At 37.4% G+C, this 16,822-nt stretch overlaps 1 protein-coding gene across 5 annotated transcripts in view; it reads right to left on the reverse strand.

Annotated features, from left to right (window-relative positions):
• Positions 1-16,822, reverse strand: part of NRG3 (neuregulin 3) — a 1,123,251-nt gene that overhangs the window by 49,816 nt on the left and 1,056,613 nt on the right. For all 5 annotated transcript variants that reach the window (XM_078345440.1, XM_009009628.5, XM_035266157.3 and 2 more), the window contains one exon: positions 3,893-3,995. In XM_078345440.1, the coding sequence (XP_078201566.1) occupies positions 3,893-3,995 (103 nt within the window). The remainder of the gene's footprint in view (positions 1-3,892; positions 3,996-16,822) is intronic.

Below are 16,822 nucleotides of genomic sequence, written 5' to 3' on the forward strand. Positions count from 1 at the left end.
GTATTTCCAAATTCTACTAAGAACTCTCATACTCATCCCCATCATTCTTAGCTATATAAGTTGAAAGTAAAGAGAAAACCTTGAATAATTTATAGGTGTTGCGTGAGCTACATTGGCCAGACTTGAAAGGCTTAATTAATAGTTCTATTAACTATGTATGGGAATATATTAGCGTACTGGGAGTGAAGAGAAAAGAATTTCTTTTACTTTTTTTTTTTTAGAGTTGCTGGGAGTGCGGTTAACTCTATCAAAAAAATCCTCTAAATTCAAGGTGTTTCTTACTTATTCCTCATCAAGTTTCCTACCTTCCAACTTTCCTCAGACATACAATTTGTTGTAATATTCCTTCTGACGATGTCATGCCATACCAAAGGTGACAAGGTAATGGAAAAAGAATCATAATGGCAAGATCTGAGTGATTATGGGAAGTAGAAAACAAATGATTAAATAAGCTTTGGGGTAAGTCTTATTAACTCTCTCTGGGCAGAAACTGTACGTCCCAGTATATCGAATGGGGGTTCAAGTGAATTTATTTGGATATCAACGATAGATAGACCTTAGAATCCTGGAAGAATTGGGGCTTCTAGCTAAAGTAAAACAAGTATATACATATAATCTACCTTACTTTATGAGTGAAAGTAAGGGGAGGTAGAGGTAGAGTCTGGATATTCTGTTCTCCCCAAGGTTTTGTGAAAGGAATTAGAAATCCACAAATTCACACACACACACAAAACTTGTTCCAGGGTGTTATGAAAATCGATATTGCTTTTAGCAATATAAATTAGGTGCTTGGGTGAGGTTGTGGCATTTCTCTCAAGCAAAGAAAAGTAAAGGGAGATCAAGCCTGAAATTGTACCAGAAGAAGGAAATGCACCCTAAGTCTCTAATGAGGAACATTTAGCTCATCCAATTCCAGCTGGAAAACACTTCCATTTTTATCATTATTTTATTATTTTTACCTTTAGTTCTTAATTGATTCATTTTTTAAAGAAAAATGTGTCCCAGGCTGGTAGACAGAAAAACAACAACATCCTCTTTGGTGCTCCAGCTTCGGTTCAGTCTTCTGAGCCTACCCTAATGAATCTGATGTTGAACATTGTTTTCATTAAACACTTTGACCCCTCACCAAGCCCCAGGAAGAGATGTTGATCTCAAAGCCCACTTTCTGCCCAGAGTGAGATGTTGACAGCCCCAAAAATGGAAGTCCCCTGGTAATCCAGCTTTTCAGTCTTATAATTACCATAATCTGTCTTTCATTTAAATGTGGTACAACTACACATTATACTGTAAAAACAAGTGATTATCTGCTTCTTCATTGTGATTTGGTTATTGTTAAGTACAGAATTTCTTTCTTGTACAAAGCTCTAGCAGAAAGCCCCTTCTCACTACCACTCTGCTGGGTGTGATTACTCCTCTCGTGCTCCACAGGAGCCTCTTAACTTTATAACTACCCAGCCTCCAAGCCCTAGTGTGGAATACCAGGGTGTTAACAACATGGCTTCACTGGATATTTACTTTTTTAAACACTATGCTATGCTCTTTACATCACGATTGCTTTTTTTTTTTTTTTAGACTGAGTCTCACTCTGTCGCTCAGGTTGGAGTGCAGTGGTGCAAAATCTCTCCTCACTGCAAACTTCACCACCCAGGTTCAAGCCATTCTCATGCCTCAGCCTCCTGAGTAGCTGGGATTACAGGCATCTACCATCATGCCTGGCTAATTTTTGTATTTTTAGTAGAGACGGAATTTCACCATGTTGGCCAGGCTGGCCTCAAACTCCTGACCTCAAGTGATCATCCTGCCCCGGCCTCCCAAACTGCTGGGATTACAGACATGAGTCACTGCACTGGGCCATGATTGCATTTAATCCTTAACAAAATTCTGTAAGGTAGATTTTATATTTGTTTATATTTTATCACAAAGAGAACCAAGGCTAAAAGATGTGATATAATTTGCCTAATCACATAACAAGTAAATGACAGTGTGAAGATTTGAATCCAAACATGGCTCACTAGTGTACAGCCCTGACCCTTATGCCGGATGGCATCCTTAGAGAACAGAGTGCTATGGGCTGCACAAAAGTGGGTAACTTTAACTCACTCTGAGCAGCTCTACCATCTAGCAGGACTACGTGAACCAATATGGTATAGAAGTTAAGAGCATTCAAAGAGCCTATCTGCAACTTTCTTCTTTATGACTTTGAAAAAAAAATTTTTTTAAATAAATTCAGGTGTTTTTTGAAAAATCTAGTAATAATGCACAACTTTGACTGCAGTAGGATTGGGAGCTAATACATAAAAAGCCCACTGTACCTGGCAAAGAGCAAGTACTCAGAAATTGATAGTTACAACTACCACAGCCGAGAGTTGCCTAGGAGATGTAACAGCTAAATCATATGGTAAGGATGGGACCTGGCATTAACAAAAGGGCATTAGGTAAAATACTAAGGAAATCTGAAAATGCAGTATTTAGTTAGTAATACCATATCAACATTGTTCCATTAATTGTGACAAACATACCATGCTAATGTAAGGCATTAATAATGGAAAAACTTTGGTCGAAGGTATATGGAAATTCTCTATACTATTTTTGCAACAGTTCTAAATATCTAAAAACATTCTGACATAGTTATTAGAAAAATAATAGTTACTAATTCTGAATTGATGCTCGAGTTTCTGTTATTTTAAGAAATCAGAATCACAGTTCTCTTTGACAATCACCACAGATAACATGCAGACAGGTATCACAAACGATACATGGAAATTAAACCCATATTAGAAGAGCAAATGGGTAAAAAATTATAGGTCCACTGAAAAGCAATTACACATTGGCTTGAATTTCAGACAAGCTGTGGGAACAAAGCCTGTGTCAAAATTTTAAGGCACAAGAAACCAAAGTGCTAATGTTTTCAACCGCATTTCTTATTTTAAATGTAGATGATATCATTTTAACAAATAAAATTTCTCTGCTACAGTTCATTTGGAAACACACACACATATATATACATATGCTTATATCTACTTTTTTTTTTTGAGATGGAGTCTTACTCTGTCCCCCAGGAGTGCAATGGCGTAATCTCGGCTCACTGCAAATTCTGCCTCCCAGGTTCAAGCAATTTTCCTATCTAAGCCTCCCAAGTAGCTGGGATTACAGTTGCACGCCACCACACCTGACTTATTTTTGAATTTTTAGTAGAGATGTATTTTGTATTTTTAGTAGAGTAGAGGTTTCACCTCATTGGTCAGCCTCGTCTCGAACTCCTGACCTCAGGTGATCCACCTGTCTTGGTCTCCCAACGTGCTGGGATTACAGGCTGAGCCAATGCACCCAGCCCATATCTACTTTCTAGTCAAACATAAACACCTTCATGTAAAGAAGGTCTAGTTGCTTGGCAGGGAACTTTAGGGCACATTCAACATATGCATACCAACTGGTAAACTAAAGCATATTTTTTAGTATTCATGTTACATATTTGCCTGAAATCTTTATGAAAAACTGAATTTGTTTTTCATAAATTAATATAGAATTGTTGATAATGTGTAGGTTCATAGCAGTGGCCCCTCTGTTCAGAAGAGTTATCCCTTAGTGACAGGCAGACACCAAGCCTTTAATACTGGCAAGTGGTTAATCAGTGCAAAGAACACAGAATGTTCATGATCACTGAGAGGAGTGATCATTATGTGCATCAAAAATACCACTGTGCACACATGTCTGTACACACACATCACATACATGCATGCACATGCCTGTAAACACTCACCACACTTTACAAAAAGGTCCTAAGTCACTTGCAGATTGTTGCTAGACCCATTTGCACAGACTGAGAACTTAAAGTTACACAAAGTGCTTTCTCTAAAAGTAACCTTTAAACACTTGAGGGAAATGGTCTTACTTGCTTTTGAAGTAGAATGCTGCACAGAACATGCCCACGATGACAATTCCAAAGACGATACATGAAATGGACAGCACCTGCCTTTGATAAACTTCTTCACTCTCTGTGAATTTGAAAAACAAAATTAGAATGCATGCTAGCAGGGCACATTAACAACAATCTTCATCCATGCACTTCTGAGCTGGTCGGAGTCTTTCAAAGCCAACTTTCTTGTATCTGTCATAAATAGGAAAAAATGCTTAAATTACTGATTCAATTTCTTTGCAAAGTTCTATAGGATAACAGGTTGCTATTTTTTGTATCTGCATCGCTACATCAGAACTCATACTCAGATATTGCAATTACAAATTTTATTATCAAATACATTCTGTGACTTTAGGATTTACTGGGGACATAAGCTTGTGAAATTGTGGGAGGGCCCAAATTAATCAGCTAGAGAAACAAACTCATGTGCTTCTGAGCTTTCCTGTTCCAGTGATGCCTTCCAATTTAGCTTCTGTGGTGCGGATGCCCCAGTGTCTTCTGATTTTGATTAGGTTTTTGGCTGTCAGTCTCCCATTCATTCTACTATCATTATGATTGACATCAGTCATGAATCAAAAATCAATATGCATGTAAGTATTTTATTCACCCAGTCTCTGCCCTTCTCAATACCAATGATTTGGCACAGTAAAACTCAGTCTCTGTTACCAAGGCCATACCTTGTAGCTTGCCATCACAAAAACGACAACAATTAAAAAACAAACATTTCACTCTTTATCCACTACCACTTATACTCCTTGTTTCTTTCCTAAACTGTATCTACCTAAACAACTCCTCCATTTCATCAAGACTTTGTATCCACAGGACCCAGCAGTTTCTTTGTTAATTATCCTCCTCCTGTCTTCATCTTTCTATTTATATAGGACAATGACCATGGCCTAGGACTATAGTCATTTATTCTCTTGCAAATACTCTCATTTACTTTATCCTTTTTGTCTTCCCTTCTACCTATTTGTCAAAAAAAAAAAAAAAAAGCACACAAATACAAGAAACTGCCTTCTCCATACCTCTACCATGGGCAGCTCAGAATTGGGGAAGGAAACTGTACCAATGGGCAAATGGACACCGATAAACAACAGCAATCACAGAGCTTAAGGAGTCATCTAATAGTCACTAACAATCTCATCAGCCTGACTTCCCGTTTTCCTAATGATCATCCTTATCATCTCCACACTACTCACACCTCTGACTTCCCGTTTTCCTAATGATCATCCTTATCATCTCCACACTACTCACACCTCTGACACATCTTCCCCCCTCTCACTCTCAGACCTTCCATACATGTAATAAGGAAGAAAAAGCCAGTTTAGAAGAAATTTCCCACTTTCTAACACTTATACATCTAAAATGATACCAAATTAACTGCATCTGTATCCATTCTTTCTCTGTCTCATTAACATAGAACAATAGTTCTCAAATTGTAATGCACTGGAGTCACCTTGGAGTCTATTAAAAACAGACTGCACCGACTTTTTCACCCAGAGTTACTGATTTAGTAGATCTGGAGTGGGTACAGAATAGTTGCATTTCTGAAAGGTTCCCAGATGATTCTGATGCTACTGGTCTGGGAAACATACTTTCAGAACTATTGAGCAGACTAAGAGTTCTCAGAATATGAATCATTTATATAAAAATCACCCAGGGAGATATGTTTTTTCTTTGTTAATGCCAATTCTGGTATCCTTCTTGAACTTTCTAAATCAGGATTTTTTTTTCTTTTTTGGGGACGGAGTCTCGCTCTGTTGCCTAGGCTGGAGTGCTGTGGCATAATCTCACTTACTGCAACCTCTGCCTCCCGGATCCAAACGATCGTCCTGCCTCAGCCCCTCAAGTACCTAGGACTACAGGTACATGCATACCGCCATGCCAGGCTAATTTTTGTATTTTTAGTAGAGATGTGGTTTCACTATGTTGACCAGACTGGTATTGAACTCCTGACTTCAGGTGATCTGCCCACCTCAGCCTCTCAAAGTGTTGGGATTATAGGCGTGAACCACCAACCATGCCAGGATCTTTAGTAAAATTTTCATTATTTCTCATGCATACTAAAATTAGAACATTATTCAATTAGAGAAAGTGCTATTTTTTAAATTAAATAATAATTCCTTTGGCGTTCATTGTTTCCTAGCATCTCAGGGCCTTCTCATCACTGATAATTAAACAAAAACAATAGATTCAGATTCATTTTATGATGCCAGTATTATGATACCGAAGAAGACAAAGACCTAACAAAAAATTATAGATAAACAGCTCTCATTGTCATAGATGCAAAAAAATCTTAACACATTTTAGAAAATAAAATTTAACAACATATACAAGGTAGAATGCATCAGGACTAAGGTTGACACATGAAAATGCAAGGTTGTTTTAATATTTTAAAATTAATCAATGTGATTCACCATTTTAACATCTAAGCAAATAATCTAACTAAATCAGAGGCAAAAACATAGCAAAACTTAATATTCATTCTTGATCAATACTCTCAAAACCTAGAAATAGAAGGTACTTCCTCAACCTAATAAGGAGTAGCTATAAAAAATATATATATATATATATCTAACTTTGAAATACTGAATGTTTTTTCCCTAGGATCAGGAATAAAGCAAGAATATCCACTCTCATACCTTCTGATCAACATTGTACTGGAGGTTTAGCTAATGATACAAGAAAATGTAAAAATAAAAGTCATTCAGCTAGGGAAAGTAGAAGAAAACTTGTTTCTGCAAGCAACGTGACAATTTATGCAGAAAAGCTGATAGAATCTACAAAAGAGCTAATATACCTATTAAGTAAGCTTAGGAAAATTTCAGGATATAAGGTAATAAAAGAGAGATACAAAAACAAATGTACATCTATTTTATAGCAACAAAGAAAAATTGAAACAAAAATGTCATTTACAATAGCATCACAGTATATAAAATAAATAGAGATAAATTTAACAAAAGATACACAAGTCTTGTATATTGAAAAGTTTAAAAGAAGACCTAAATAAATCGATACATCATGTTTATGGATTAGAAGCCTTGATATTATTAAGATGTCAATTCTCCCCAAGATGATAGACAGATTGATTGCAATGCTATTAAAATCTCAGGAAGCATTTTTATTGTTGTTGTTGTCACAGAAATTGACAAGCCTATTCTAAATGTTTTATGGAGGAAATACTACAGATCTAGAGTAGCCGAAACAACTTTCTTGTACCAAGAGAACAAAGATGTGGGAACACACGACTTTATTCTAAGATTTCTTATACAGCTATAGTAATCAAGGCAATATGGTGTTGGCCTCACTATAGACAAATAAATAATTGAAACAGATAAAAGAGTCCAGAAATATAATATTCTAAACTTATGTGGCCAATTGGTTTTGAAAAGATGCCAACATAATTCAATGGTGAAAGAATAATTTTTAAAAATGACATTGTTTCAATAGTATGTATAGCCATATCCACAAAAATGAACCTGGATCCTAACCTCATACTCTATACATATATCCACTCAAAAAGGATGATAGATGTGAATGCAAATTTTAAACTACAAAATTAGAAGAAAACATAGGAAAAAGTCTTAGTGACAGGGATTTGGCAAAGATCATTTAACTAAAATACAAAAGCTACAAACTAGAAAATATTTCAAAATCAATAAAATGGACTTCATCGACATTAACATTTGCTCTTCAAAGACACCATTATGAAATTCAAAAGGAAAGATACAGTCTGAAAAAAATTTGAAAAATATATATTCCACAATGGACTTGTATCTTTAATTTATAGGAATGACTTTTCAATAATAAGAAAACCAACATAAATATGAGCAAAATATAGTTGAATAGAAACTTCCCCAGAGATATCTGGATGACAAATAAATACCTAAAAAGATATCCAATGTTGTTCATTATCATGAAATTACAAATTAAATTATAATGAATACATGGCACCCCCACTAGAATAGGTGAAATGAAAGATTCACCATACCAAATGTGAAAAGGATGTGAACAACCAGAACTCTCACATTCTTCTGATGGAAAGGTAAAATTACACAGCCACCTCCAATAATAGCTTCACAGAAAGTTAAAAATACACCTAACTTATGACCTAGCCATTCCATTACCCACGACTCTTGAAAGTTTAATTTCATCATGTACCCAAATGTTCACAGAAACTTTATTTTTCATAGCCCCCAAACTGGAAATAACCCGAGGATCCATCAACGGGTAAATGGATAATCAAAGTAGTATATTTCTATATAATGAAATAATCCTCAGCAATAAAAATAAATGAACTATTGGTATAAACTACAGTGTGAAAGAGTAACAGAATCAATATGCTGAGTGTAATAAATCAGACAACAAACAGGGCAAATGTTGTATAATTCCACTTATTCAAAATTCTAGACAATGGAAACTATAGTAACATAAAACATAGGTAGATACCTGGGGTCAGGAGCAGGGACTGGTAGGAGAGATTCCAAACTGATGTGAGGAAACTTTTGGGAGTTATAGACACGTTAATTGTCTCGATTACAGTGGTTTCACTGGTGAATACTTGTGTCAAAAATGTATCTAATTATACATTATGAACAAGTGGTTTATCTTATGTCAATTATAGTTGTAAAAATATTAATCCCAAGATACAAAGAATACAGAGAATATGCCAAGAATATGCAGAATGTGAAAGAATATAAAATAATATAACTTTTTATCTTTTACGTTTTTTTATTATTATACTCCCATAAACCACTCTCTATGTAGCAGGCAATATAAACTTTTTAATACATAAGTTAATCCTATATTTGTATGTATATGAATGCATGTGAATGTGTGTGTATTCTATTTTTAATGCATTATTGAGTGGCTATTTGACTTATAATACCTAAAACTCTTAGTATGGTCTTAAAGACCTGTCTGATATGACACTGCTCACCTATATCACCCACTCTCCTCTTTTTCTGTTACATCTATAATTTCACTCCTTAGCGTCTTGAAACATGCTGTTTGCTTTATTCTTTGGCTTGTCTTAAATGTTCACTCCACTTTTTTAAAATCTCAAATTAAATGTCACTAGTTCAAAAAGGCTTACACTATCAAAAAGCCTTGCACTGTAAGCTCCACTGGTTCAGGGGACCACATTCTTCATTAATTTATTCATTTTGCTCATCACTGTCTCCTCAGCACCTAGTGCAGCACTTCTCACATCATTGACACCTCGGATGTGTTACTTGAACGAACAAATGGTTATTGCTATCTTTGCAGAATTGTTCATATTACATCAATTCTCATCCCAGAGTGTTCTTAAGGCTTAGAATCTGTCCACGTGCATATCATGTCCTCCTAGACTTTAAACACATCTCCTTTCCTGAGTTGACCATCTGCTCCTGACCCCACCAAGCCCCTAACTTCATACCCAGCTTCTCCAGTTGGAGCTGCTATGGTTTGAATATGTTCCTCAAAGTTCCTGTGTTGGAAGTTTAATAGTCACTGTGACAGTATTAAGAAGTGGGGCCTATATGAGGTGACTAGGCCATGAGGACTCCACTCTCATGAAGGGATTGATGCTGTTATCATGAAAGTAGGCTAGTTATCACAGGAGTGGGTTAGTTATCACAAGAATGATCTCCTGATAAGAGGATGAATTCAGCTCCATTTCGTCTCTCTATCTCCTGAGCTCCCTTGCCTTCCCCCTTCTACCATAGAACTGCCCTCACCAGATGCTGGTGCTATGCTCTTGGACTTTCCAGCCTGTAAAACCATGAACCAAATTTCTTTTTTAAAAATAAATTAAAAACGGGCATTTTTATCCAACCTTGGCCACCTCACTATGATTCTGCACACTCAAAGACCTTTTCACAGCACAAAGTTCCATCAGGAAAATGGTTAAAGCACTTGTTCTCTGGCCTCAGAGCATGAGCAGCATGATCAGCTCATATGTAGGTATTTTGATTGCTTGTGTCTGTGTTGAATTTGTCTGCTGTTCCAACCAACACACTCTATGCTGACACTGGTATGCTGTCTAGTTTTATATTCTAGACTAGCTTCACTTGGTGCTGATGCCAATTCACAGTCAGAGGGGTGGCTCATATACACAAAATTCTTTGTACCATGACTTTCTGGGGTGCTCCCAAAATGCTGGAGAAGCTTCCAGGGCCGGCAGAAATTAGTCCATGACTAGTGTTGTTTCCGTATCAGTAAAGATACTTGTAGTACTTTATCATTAAAAACCAAATGGAAGCCTGATGAAACAAATCTGGATTTGTCCACATTCTAGGACCTATTTTCCTTCATTTCTTCTATTTTGTGAGACCATGAACTGTATCCTCTCCTAAGACATGATTGCATGTTTTCTAGAACTTTTTCCTGTGGAAGTATTTTGGGAACCAGTGTTTTAGAACATTTTCTCTCTCCTTAGGCTTTAGTTTTGTTTTTAATGCATTTATTCTGGCTGGCATAATAGAAAACAGAAAAATATGTGATAAAAAATACCGCATTTTCTACATTTCTTAATAAGTTGAGAGGGGCAATCATGTGCCCCCGCAGGCTTGGGTTGACATTTTAAGTTGAAAAGATCCAAATTAAAGGGATAAAAAATATGTCACTAAGACGTGTTTAGGCATATTTTTATCTTAAAAAATGCCATCCTTTCCACCCCCACATTTGCAAGCTCAATATATTTTCCAATTGAACTTGGAAACAAATAAATAGTTGTGCCAACTCTAAAGAATTCCATTTTACTTAATTGTCAGTTCATGACTGAAATGGAATAAGCATGACTTGTATAAGATAATCTATCTACCCTGCTTCTGCAAATAAAAAGAATTATGAAAATTATGGAGAATCATACCCACTAAAACCAACAAAAAAATAAGACTGCACCCACAAAAATGAATGATTTCTACATAACATGTGTGAAGTATGTTTTTTTTTATTTTTTTACTTGAAGCTAGTTGAATGTAGCCTGGGGAAATGCAAAAAAAAATCTGAGTTTAAATCAAGAGTGAGATTAAAAGTGCAAAGACTGCAAGTGAATTTATAGGCCCAGGTGTAGTTACGATGATGGTATATTATCAATGCATTTGATTCATAGGGTATTATGCAAGAACCAGCATAAAGGAAGGGGCTGAGAGTCTGGTAATTTTTGATTTGACTTTAATTTTGGTCACTTTTAAAATGAGTGACTGCAAGTATCTTACTTTACCTTTAAAACTTCAATTTCCTCACCTAAGTTAAGGCAATAATATTGCTTATGTTTCCAATGAGAGTGATATCAAATAAGGTTTCTAAAGCATATAGCACCTAGTAATTCAATACATTCTAGTTTGTCTTCCTTCTGTTTTTTAACATTTGGTGCCCCTGTGCAATGACTAATTTTAGATGTCAATTTGACTGGAATATGGAATAGCTAGTAAAGCATTATTTTTGGGCATATCTGTGTGGGTGTTTTATTTTATTATTTTATTTATTTATTTTACTTTAAGTTATGGGGTACATGTGCAGATCGTGCAGAATTGTTACATAGGTATAAACATGTCATGGTGGTTTGCTGTCTCCATCCTCCCCGTCACCTACATTTGGAATTTCTCCTAATGTTATCCCTCCTCAATCTCCCCACCTCCTGTTATCCCTCCCCTAGCCGCCCGCAGACCCCAGTGTGTGATGTTTCCCTCCCTGTGTCCATGTATTCTCATTATTCAACATGTGTGGGTGTTTTAAGAGGACATTAGCATGGGCATCTAAGTGGACTAGATGGGGAAAATCTGACTTCAATGTGAGACGGCACCATTCCATATTCTGGTATACTGAAGAGAACAAAATGAGAGAAAACGTGAATATGTTGCTCTTTTTGCTGAACTGAGATATACTCCTCCTTTCCTGTCCTTGGACAAAAACTTCAGGTTCCCTGGCCTTTGGACTCTATGACTTAAATCAGTGACCCTGGGGTTCTCAAGCCTTTGGCCTCAGACTGAGAATCACATCATTGGCTTCCCTGGTTCCAAGGCCTTTGAACTTGGACTGAGTCATGCTACCAGGGGTGGCCTGGCTGAATCCTCCCCTTCCCCCGAGCCCATGCCACTCAGGGAGCAGTGCGGTCAGTGGTTGTGCGTGTCTGACTTTTACCATCAGCTGCAACTGTTCTCATCCTCTTATTCGTTGTCCTTACCAATAAAATAGAAAAATATTGCATACCTGATGCCTAGAGATTAAATAGATTAGCACAAAGTGCCTAGAATAATACATGGCGTATAACTGAGGCACAAAAATGCTAGTTTCTTTCCTTTTTTTTTTTCTCCTGAAGCAGCATTTAAGTCAAAAAGAACCTTTAAAACACTCTAATATGCTACTCCCTTATGCAAAACTAGCCTTAGCCACAGGCAGTCAGTGACTTGCTAACTCTGGAGAAGTCTGTGTCCCAAAACTGGTATTTAAAGAATTTATTTTTACGTCTTTTTTTTTTTTTAACTCCTGATTACTTGTACTTTCCCTCCTGGTAACTGTATTTTTCAACTAGTGGTTTGGAATTTCTTGCCAAGAGATTCTGAAGGATGTAATACAAGCAGATCTTTTTGGGGAATGGGCTCTGTTTCACACTCTCCCTCACAGATTAACAACTATGAAGTATGAGGTATTTCCCGATTTTCTTGGTCAAGACAATGGATAAGAGAGGGTAAGAGCTCTCACAGGTAGTGGTGACACAGATGCATGCAACAGCCATGCATGCTGCTCCCAGAGTGAGGTGTGCCCAGGGCAAGGGCAAGACTCAGGCCAGGCTGCCTGCCAAAAAGATTCTCTTCATTGCTCTAATGGGCTGGGTTCTGAAATTTCACCATAATGTTAGCTTCTCCGATTTCATACTCTCCCTCACTTCTCCCTTTAAGAAAAATATACTGTGCTCTTTGTCCCCGGAGAGACAGAATCCGTATAATACCTGTCGGCTAGCATGCTGTCTTAACTGGGCAGTCATAGTTCAGATCCAGATGTGTAACACAGCCTGATGGAAATTCTCTTGGAAACTGCAACAGCATAAAATTCTCAAATTCTCTCCACAGAAACTTGTTAAGCTATGCTACATAGAAAAAGAAGGCTACCGAAAGAAAATCACAGTTATAGTCCTGTTACAATATTTCCCCTGAGAGATCTCTGTACTGAGGACAGACATATGGGTGACTGTGTTACAGCATAATCCCCTCCTTGTGCGAAGGAACAGGAAATGTCCTAAATGGCACCTCCAGGTATAGGGACCTAGGATTCTAGTGCTTCTTGAGAACATTTCTTTTGTACCACCATTTTTAGGGTTGCCTAAAAGACACTGAGCTCAACTATGATTTCCATAAATGTGCTGATCTTTAAGTAGTATGAGGTTTAAACACACACACACACACACACACACACACACACACACACACACCTATAAGTCATATATATGAGCAAAAGCTTTACCTGGAAAATCACATACTCAAGACATGGAATTGGATCCTAGTGTTGCCACTAGGTATCAAAATGAAGCATGATTACTCTTATCATCATTCTAAAAGTCAACCAAATAATACCTAGGAGGCTCCTTTCTATCCAAGTATTCATTATCTGAGGCCCTGCAGTTAAGAGTCCACATAGAGAAGCAAAACTCATCATAACACAACAATATTCAATAAGGAATCCACTATTTATGAAATGATTCTTCTCTCCAGCATTCCTCCCTGCCTAATTCTAGTATTTATTTCTATCCATCAAATCAACCTCATAATCTGTGTAGGTCAGTCTCTCCCTAATGGTTGCACTCTGACTTTTTGTCCTCATTTTAACTGGATTAAGTCTAAGTGTATTTAATCCAGTATTAATTATTGTTAGATAAAGCAGATCTCCTGAATTTTATTTTTAAAAATCAACAAATGCTTGTCATAGATTAAAATATTAGGAGCTTATAAAATATTAATTGCAAATGAACCTTGATCAGAAAGGAGCATGAGAAGGACAATAATATTCAGAATGTTTGGAAATCAGGATGTGCCTTTTGAAAAGGAGAAGAATATTTAGGAGAAGAAGAATATTTAGGAGAAGAATGAAAAGGAGAAGAATATTTAGAATGTTGGAAATCAGGATGTGCCTTTTTTAACTTGCCTGCAAGTTAAAAAACAAAGAGGTCAATGGCCTTATAAATGCTTTAAATAAGTATTTCGTTTAGTAAAAGAAAGGTCCTGAAGGAAAAGGAATCCTTACCATGAGATCAATGAGATCAAACATACACTGGCAGGGTGGGGCACTGAGAGAGGCTGGCACCCTGGCAGGGTGGGGCATACAATAAGAATATCTGGAAAACAGAACCAGCTCCCTGAGCCTTGCTTGCAAGTAACCTTGAGAAAGCTGCTTGGGGAGGCTCCAGTCTCACCATCCAAGTGCAGAGAAGCTGAGACGACAGTAGGTACTAAAACGCTCCATGTCTTTTACACTGTGTTACTCAGGCTAGAAGCACTTTCCCTTTTTCTACTTGAGACTCTCACTGTTATGTATTGAATTTTATCTTCCAAAAGAGGTTGAGGCACTAACCTCCGTAGTTATATGTATATGGCCTTATTTAAATATAGAGTCAGCTATGCTCTGAATATTGGTGTTCCCCCAAAATTCATATGTTAGTACCTAATGCCCAGTGGAATCGTATTAAGAGGTGGGGCCTTTGGGAAGTGGGTAAGTCACGAGGGCTCCACCCTCATGAATAGGATTAGTGCTCTTATAAAATAAGCTCAGGGAAGCTCCCTGCCCTTCTACCCTGTAAGGGTACAACAAGAAGGGACCATCTATGAAGCAGAGAATGAACTTTCACCCAACACCCAATTTGCTGGCATCTTGACCCTGGTCTTCCCAGCCTCCAGAACTGACAAATAAATGCCTGCTGTTTATAAGCTATGCAGTCTAAGGCACTTTGTTATGCAGTCCAAATGGACTAAGACAGGGGTCTTGTAGAGAACCAAGTTAAGATGAGGTCATGAAACTTGACCCTAATCTAGTATTACCGTGTACTTAGTAAAAGGAGAAATTTGGACACAGAGACAGACACATTCACATGTAGGGAGAACATCATGTAAAGATGAAGTCAGAGATGAGGATAATGCTTCTACAAGCTTAGGGGCTTTAAAGCATGACAGCCAATTACCAGAAGGTAGGAAAAAGGCATGCAAGAGTTATTCCTTCACAGCCCTCAGAAGGGACCAACTCTGCCAATACCTTGATCAGAAGTGGAAAGCTGAAGAATTTTGCTGTGTGAACCACCCGTTTGTGGTGCTTTGTGACAGCAGCCCTAGCAAGTTAATCTGCCCACTGATCCCTAAAAACTCAGAAGAAATACTGTCAAGTCTGAAAATTCTTCTGAAGTTTCCCTTCTGCATTCCTTTTGCACCTTTTCCATAACTACTTGGTCTTATACAAAAAATGCTCATATTAGTTTCTCAAAAGCCCCTCAAGGACAAGGATATGATCTTTATTTCTGTATAGTTGTATGGGGCTAGTGCTGGCTGTGCACTAGGAAGTTACTACAAAAGACTTTGGTGAACGCAATAGTTTCTGCTGAGGACATTTACCAGTGGGTCCTCTGCCTGGTGGGGCAATAAAAAGAGGCAGCAATTTCTTGAGGTGAGGGAGGAGGTGGAAAGTTACATGTGCCCTAGAAATTCATCTTCTTGCTCTTTGCAGTCAACTACAGAAGAGCATATTAAAAAAAAAATGAAAAATAATAATTACTTACAATAATGTTCATACTCTATAGTTTATCTTATTTCTATGCAAAATGCTTTTAGATGTGCATTATCCATTAAAGTTGATATCTAAGGGGAAATAACAGTTTAAATTCATAAACAACTCTATTCTCAGCCAGTCATTTTCTTTTCTTCCCCTGCACCCCCGTGACACACAAATCTTTCCTGTAATAACCCCTTATCTCCTTCCCTCCTTTCACAAACACTGAGGCTCTGGCTGACTATAGATAAGTGAGTATTATAAGACATATTTGGAAAAGGAAATGAAATGCCCTGGGTCCTCTCATTAATATGTTTGACATGCACTGGCTTTCCAAGTATGATTTCTTCCACAAATAAATTATAAGTAAAAAGCAACCTGCATCAATTATATCTACTGGTGAGTTCTCAATGCTGAGGTAAGTCCAGTCTGTGGTGTCTGACTTCACTTTTAAAAGATCTGATAACTCCATTTTTCCTAAACCTATAATAGCTGTCCCCAACTCCTTACCCTCAATCCTAGGTTTTATCACTTAGGATTCTGTGTTCAGTAGCAAAGTCTCACTCTAGGAGTAGGACATGTGACTTGGAACAATACAATTTCATTTCCTCAACAGCAGGGATAATTTGACCCAGTCGTTAAAGGGAATCTAGTTGTGACCTATCTAAATGGAGTAGGATATCTAACCCACTAAAGTCCTTTTAATCTTGCCTTCCAGAATATTCAGGCCCAAGGTAACATATAACCTTCTCCATATTGATGTAATGGAGCTTCATCTTTCTCAGTCAGATGAGATATAAGCTAAAGAAATCTAACTCCTTTACCACAGGTATTAGCAGTAATCCTGCAAGATCTATAAACATCATCTGCAAAGTCAGCTCTCTGCATATGTGTATAGGCTGAGAGCCCTGTGGCTATTTGATTTCTCAGGCTTAAGTTGTAACTATCCCGTTAGGAGCTGTCCTGAGTCAGGTGGACATCAGACAGCACAGAGCATGCCTCTGGCGGGGTTCTCTCTTCTGGCTCTATATTAGTAACAACCAGGGAGCTTCTCAAATACACCAACAACTGAACTCCAGCCCAGAGCAGATCTGAATTTCTAGCACTAGGAGGCTGAATCTGTGTATGTTCAAATCTATCTAAGGCAGCTGAAGTTGAAAACCTCTGGTCTAG

This window comes from Callithrix jacchus, chromosome 12 (genome assembly GCF_049354715.1).
Source record: "Callithrix jacchus isolate 240 chromosome 12, calJac240_pri, whole genome shotgun sequence".
Classification (NCBI taxonomy): domain Eukaryota; kingdom Metazoa; phylum Chordata; class Mammalia; order Primates; family Cebidae; genus Callithrix; species Callithrix jacchus.